The sequence below is a fragment of the Apium graveolens genome, chromosome 7, assembly GCF_009905375.1.
Source record: "Apium graveolens cultivar Ventura chromosome 7, ASM990537v1, whole genome shotgun sequence".
NCBI classification, from domain to species: domain Eukaryota; kingdom Viridiplantae; phylum Streptophyta; class Magnoliopsida; order Apiales; family Apiaceae; genus Apium; species Apium graveolens.
The window spans coordinates 118,972,737-118,979,761 of record NC_133653.1 but is presented as its reverse complement, the minus strand read 5'-3'; the positions used below and the strand labels follow the sequence as shown (position 1 = coordinate 118,979,761).

General features: G+C 37.7%; 1 protein-coding gene across 1 annotated transcript; it reads right to left on the bottom strand.

Annotated features, from left to right (window-relative positions):
• Positions 1 to 698: 698 nt before the first annotated feature.
• Positions 699 to 6,640, bottom strand: LOC141672862 (DNA replication licensing factor MCM4). The gene is made up of 18 exons (XM_074479552.1): positions 6,496 to 6,640; positions 5,722 to 6,369; positions 5,498 to 5,626; positions 5,326 to 5,407; positions 4,533 to 4,665; positions 4,358 to 4,429; positions 4,145 to 4,270; positions 3,949 to 4,062; positions 3,554 to 3,766; positions 3,370 to 3,468; positions 3,060 to 3,220; positions 2,676 to 2,772; positions 2,425 to 2,586; positions 1,968 to 2,048; positions 1,812 to 1,890; positions 1,296 to 1,432; positions 1,155 to 1,208; positions 699 to 1,074 (listed from the first exon to the last, which is right to left on the bottom strand). Exons 1-18 carry the CDS (start codon positions 6,530 to 6,532, stop codon positions 1,000 to 1,002), a joined length of 2,499 nt encoding a protein of 832 aa, XP_074335653.1. The 5' UTR covers positions 6,533 to 6,640; the 3' UTR covers positions 699 to 999.
• Positions 6,641 to 7,025: the final 385 nt, after the last annotated feature.

Sequence of the window (7,025 nt, the reverse complement as noted above, 5' to 3'; positions counted from 1 at the left end):
TTTTCTTAATCAGCATAATCAGCAAAATCATTATTCATAAGGGTTACAAAAAGTCCAAAATTTTTGGGGTTATTACAAACGGGTATGGCTCGCCTTAATCACCTCAATGAAAATTCAATGTGTGAATTTGTCAAAGTAACCATGTCCGAAAAATCCGTCTAAGGAATCTGTCAATCAAACATTTAGGGCTCGCCCTAATTTGTCCAAAGGTAAGGGCTTGGTCTGACCTGTCCAAGGATTTTGGTGCGTGCCAACCTGTTCAAAGGTTTTGGCTTGCGCCAACCCGTCCACGAAAATCCATTTCCTTGGTCATCCTTTCTTGGTTCCGTCCTTGGCTGTCTGCAAAAACCCATTTTCTCGATGTTGCACAAATTGAATTATGTTGACCCGAATTTGACCCATATATTTTTTGTAACAAAATGTGGTCTATAACAATTATTACAGTAGAGTATGATCTCAATATATAAACAGATCCAATGGCAAGTTTGGACAACATGTTTTTAAAAAAAAAATCATGGGTCATTTCGTAACTCATGTGCTAGTTATACCTCTACATACAAAATTCAAAAATGGAAATCTGTTTTCGTTTGCATTCCTCTCATTCTTCTGTCGAATCCGCAATCGAAAGAGAAGGAAAAGTACCAAGAACAAGTTTCCTTGGGCATATAATTATACTGTTACATTGCTTATTTGATCCATTTAGAAGTTGAATGACAGGATGCGGTCACGTAAAGTAGATTAAAATTTCATATTTTCAGTACAATGTCTTGTAACGATACCTCCTACACTACAAACCACTGATAAATGATACGTTTCAATTACATATACGTTTTAGCCAAACATTGGACCTTAAAGGAGAAATAATTTAAGAAGTTACAAAAGCTGTGAAAGTTTCTTCAGTTTGACATGGTTGCCTCCCTGCTACATGATTAGACTCTGTTTTCTCTACGCCTTTTCTCTGCCCTTTGTTGCACTCAAAGTTACACCTTGCTGCTCACTTCATACTCTCTTTACACTGTCGCCATGAACCACAACAAATCCCTCGCTTGCAAGAGTAGAAAGAGCATTCCGTAGCTGACATTGAGGTGACTTCATTAGATGAATTTTCACTCACACACACACAGAAACTGAGAGAGGGAGAGTTGGAGACTTACATCACTAAGATGGTATTCAGCACCTGAACTTTGTTTCTTCAACTCTTCCAATAGCTACAAAGCAGATTAATACAACAATTAAGTTTATCAAATTTAAGGTACTTCAAATGGCGATCCTGGCTAAAAGTCAAGCTAACGCACCTCCAATTGGAGGATGGAGGGTCCACCTAGCTGCATTTTCTCCATTATGATGCTGCGCGTAAGTGATACCAAACTCTCCCTTCTCATCCTTTCGCTTGCAGAAACCCCAGTTGTGATGAGATCCATATCGATGGTCCCTGGTTGAGAACCCAAATAGAAATTATCAGCATTATTCTTTGAATATGATACATGTCTATTAGGCAAGTGTATCATATTATGTTTTTATGCTCTGGATTAATTGGACAAGGAAACACCCAATCAGTAAAAAGGAGTTCATAACCTACATGTTGGAGAGCTACTATCTTAATGTGCCTGATATAATATACAGTTGTAATATTTACCAGAAAAAGGTAATAAACAATAGCTATACAGAGTCAGGTTTTTAAGCATAATATTTCAAATTCCAATGGCCATTTTGTCCGATCTCTATCTTTAAATGGAAAGATAAATGACCTAAACAAAGGAAATATGTATAGTATACATGATTGGAATTTGAAGTAAAAAGTTCAAAATCACCTGTGGCGTGGTCTGTGGCAGACTGCTGCATTGCAACTTCAAGAAGCCGAAAAGCCTCCACTACATCTCGTTTCTCAACCTACATGCACAAGAGGCAAAATTCTTCAGGTGTTCATTTTAAATCCTCTTAATCTTTCCTCGGCCAGCAAACCTTACCAATTCAGAGAAGCGAATCCGAGCCAGGGCCTCACTGAGCCGTATCAAACTTTCAATTTGTCTGGGTGTTGCCGTGATAACCTGTTAACAGAACTTTAGCTTAGATAGATGTATATGGTCTCAACACCGCCTGCCCTTAAGCATTTAGAAAATTAAGTACTAGAGCATATGTTAAGGCTGGGAGCCAGGAGAATAGTCAAATTTAACATGTACCTTCTGCAAAACTTAGAAAAGGGTCTAAAATACAAAAGTAATCTTATCATGAGCAAACTGCAAATAATATTTGATGTAAGATTGTAATTTCAGGATCAATTATCCATCTACTGTGCATAAATTATAAACTCTTTAAACCTTTTAGAAGTAGGTTCAGTTTTTAAAAGTAATGTTGGGCTTAGTACCAGCTAATTTTATATCAACAAATTAAAAAAAAAGACCTGGATAAGTTACTTGTCAATACCTTTTTGCTACTGCCTGGAAAATTCCCTCTTCTTCTCATCTCAACATAGCCCCGTGTCAACTCTTCGGCAGCTTCATCAGACAATTCTGGATGTATGTTTTTCCGGGCATAGCTCACATAAGCTGTTAGTGTTGGAAGGTCGATGACATTCTGCTCTGATTTCTGCAGGCAAGTCAAGAAGAGTAGGTTTAACAAACAGAAATTTTGAGATACTGTACCAGGAAGGAGAAATTAAAATAGAACTTCAAGACCTCAGGATCTTCAAAGTGTAACCCAACAATGTGCTTAGCAAGGCGCCTATCAGTTTGCTCATCAGCCTTGTCCAGAATTAAATATATCAGATCAAACCTGGGAAACATTGACAAGCTTGATTACATGCTATGCTGTTCTCCACATATCAATTATTATATATTCAAATTAAGAATTCTGTAGCAGTACATTCTTATGTGTCTCCCTCCAGGACCAAGTTGAACTTGTGTTACACTAAACCTTAACCAAATTTAAGAATTTAGCAGGACAACTACCTTACCTGTTCTTGTTATTTAAATTAATAGTAATGGAGAGCTAGTAGAAATATCATTTGACACCTAGCAACATTGATTTATAGTGACAATGTAATAGAGATTATCATTTACCTAGACAACAATGTAGGAGGAAGGTGTATATTGTCAATGACAGATAAGCGGGGATTATATCTTGAGCCACTTGGATTTGCACAAGCTAATACTGAAGTTCTTGCATTGAGGGAAGCGATGATCCCCGCCTTTGCTATTGACACTGTTTGTTGTTCCATCACCTAAGAAGTTAAACCCCAAATATTAAGAAGAGTATATATATCTGGAAGTTAACAAATTATTTGTTGAGTACTGTTTTACCTGTATATAGATTTATATTTACATGTACAACTCAACAGATAAATAAGTGTAAATAAATAAATAAGTGCACCTCATGTAACATGCTCCTTGCATTTTCCGACATCTTGTCAAATTCATCAATACAGCATATGCCTTTATCACTTAAAACTAGCGCTCCGCTCTCCAGAACCTACATTTAAGTACATATGAGTTAAAGAAAATACAACCAAAAAATTAAAAGCATACTGGATGCGATGAAAAATTTGCAAACATACTGTTTCACCAGATTCTGGATCTTTGGCTACATAGGCAGTCAATCCAACAGCAGAGCTCCCTCGTCCACTTGTGTAAATTCCACGAGGGGATAGCTTATGTATGTAAGTCAGTAACTGTGACTTGCTGGTTCCAGGATCGCCAACAAGAAGGATGTTGATATCTCCTCGAAAGCTAGCCCCAGATTGCAATGTCAATGCACTCCCACCAAAAAGCTGCAATTTGTCAATCAACCAAAACTCAGAGTATGGAATGTATATCACTAAATTATATAGGACTGTGCCAACTGTAAAGAAGAGCAATAAAACAGAAAGTTCGGGATGTTCAGTATCAAAACAATAAGCAGCATTGGATTAAAGGGATTAGCGCAATCTATTTTAGAGGAACACTGTAGTACCTGACAAAGGAGACCCTTCTTTACATCATCAAGCTCCCATATATTTGGTGCCAAAGACTTGGTTAACCTCTCATATATATCAGGCTGCCTTGACAGCTCTTTCAATTGCTCAACCTGAAATTTCCAGAATGAATGGTAAAGTTCAATATTTCGGGAAAATGTATTGTTTAGAAGATATATAAAATATTATAATTGCCTTGTCCTCATAATTATTGGGAACATCTTCGTCATTGGTACTAGATCCATTTTCAACTTCCATTGGGTCCTCTGCATTCATTCTCGACTTGTCAGTTTTCTTCAAGTGAAGACAATCAATGTATGTCTGCAATAGTTTAAAAAACAAGTATTAATTTAAAGCAAATAACCATATAACCCGTTGATGGCAACAGAAGAATTTGGGAAGCTTAACCTTGAATAAAGATTTTACAGTTCTTTGTGATGACCCAATTCTGACAGTCATAGCCCTGTAGATCCCTGTAACCTGAGTAGCAAAAACAAATGACAAAAATCATTTTGATTGTGAAAATCTGTAACAAATTTTTTAAGCATGTGCTGGTTACTCAATCTATCATGTAACCCTGTACCTCAACCCTGTCACCTGGCTTGCCAGCATCCACCAATTTGTCGTGCATCAACAAGCTCACTGTGTGTGGCGTTCCACCATCAGGAATCTCATCTGGTGTCTCCTGTAGTCTCACAACTTGTTTATCAGCGAACCTGTTCAAGACGGTAGACGGTAGATAAGTTTCTAGTAGAAAAACTAGCAGCAAAGTTTAAAGGGAGCATCTGCCAAGCTTCTTGTGTCAATATTGCACATATACATCTTAAATGATCTGATTCAAAATTTTATTACTCCCTAGAGTACACACTATATATACATGTTAACAGAGCCATCACTCTGTTACTTTACAAATTATCTTCATCAACTTCAGATCTCTGCTTCCACATATATGTAAAGCACATTTTCCAAAAAATCGGGTAACTGATGACTATCAACAAGGAAACTATCATAATGTCTCGACTACTTTAGTATCTGAACCTGCACATATTGAATAGACTTCACTAAATGTATTGAGAAAAATGAGAAAAGTATAACTTATTTAAATATCAGGAACAAGCAAAAGGGAATACAGAACTCCTCTTGACAATTCTACAAATTAGAAGCTGTTTAAGGTTCGAGGGTAAAAATAAGGCTATATAGATATGATAGACCTTTATACAACTATAGAGTACAGATACCGTGTATACTTTCTGCTACTGGAAGTGTGCATCTTGAATGCAGAAATGGAGCTAAAAAACTACAGTATGTAGCATCAATACATAACAATAGTCTAGAGGACATGTAAGTATGACATTACAGTAAATAGAACACATTACCTGCATCTATTGTGCACCAATGTCATAGAGTTCTTGGCAAGACATTCTTGCTTCCCGCAAGTTGTTGGCTCACTGATTCTTCCTGGCAATACACATAAACACTGTAGGCTTAAGATACAAATTTTAGTATCAGCTTAACTGACAAAATCAAAAAACAAATCAGATAAACAACCTCTATCCACAACAATGGGTTCAGAGTAATATCCGCACACAAGACATCTAAACATGGCTTCCCTGATTTCTGGTATTATCGAACTACACCGAATTATCATTCCTTTCAATGACACCATCTTCTCAATATCTGAACAAGACCAAAAGTAATTAAGTTAAAGTAAACACTAAAAAATCACATCAGCGCAAATAAAAATGACCCGAAAAAAAATAACAAAAACTAACCAGAAGGGTTCAAATTCCTCATAGTAGTAGAAGTCTTGAGATTAAAAATACGAGCTTGAATATGCTTCTCGAACAAGGGATTAATCCGACTAACCATATCCATCAACACAATATCGAAAATGGCAAGAACCTCCAATGGATACCTAACCATCTTATTATACAAATCATTATCATAATCAAACACATCGTGTGCATCAACCTCAAGCGACTCCCCTTCAATTTCAATAACATGATGAATAGCCATCATATACTTTCCCTCTAAACTCCCATCATCCTTCCCTCGAAAATTCCTAAGAAATCGTAAAATAGCAGCATTAACATCCTGGACACTGATATTAGTCCCCCAAACAAACATAGGAGGGGCCTCATCGGGGTTCCCAAACTCCCCGGCCTCGGATGAGGGAGGGGCTTCAGGAGACGAAGGAGTGGCGGCAATTGGGGTGGAAATAGGGTCAGGGCTATGACGTCTACGTCGATTGGTTCGAGGAGTGGGAGTAGGCTCAGGGGTAGCGAAACGAGAGCTACGACGAGAAGGGGGAGTGGCGTAGGATGTGGTGGAGTTACGAGTGCGGCGGCGGGGGTTTCCCGGGGAGGAGAATGTGTTTCCGATTGGACTCGACATCGATTCGTCATCGGGTGATGATGGACCTGTTTCATTGCATCCTAATTAGTAGCCTTAACAGACTTATGAAATGAAAACAACAACAACAACAACAAACAGTAAGACTTGAAACTACACTAAATTTTAATTGAATTCAATGTATAGAAAGTTACCTCCGTGAACGTTGGCCGGAGAAGAATCGGAAGCCATGGGGGTTGTGTTGTGGGTGAGTGAGTGAGAGAGATTTGGGGGTTTTTGTGTGTTTGTGTGTGTGTAAAGGCTGTGTTAGTAGTCAATGTGATTTTAGTGTTGAATCTGGCGGGAAATAACTCTTGGTTTGGCGCCAACTATTCTAGCTGTTGGGCTTTTCGGCCAACTGTTTAAGAGGATGAATGGCCCGTTGTGTGGATTGGGTTTTCAGATTGACCCAATTTATTAATGAGGGCCAAATGCGTATGTCGCACCTTCGCCTATCCGTACCGCTTCTTGTTTGGTCACGCCTATCGACCGGATAATTCACATATTGATTTGCCTATATTCGTATTCGTATTCGTATTTGGATTATGATAAGAATAATATTCGCTTTTTTCTAATATCAATGCATATATTTCGGACGGATATTATATTTTTTTAAATTTTTTGATCACCTTATCATATTGATGATAATTTTAAAACAAATTTTTACGATTAAACTTAAATGCTA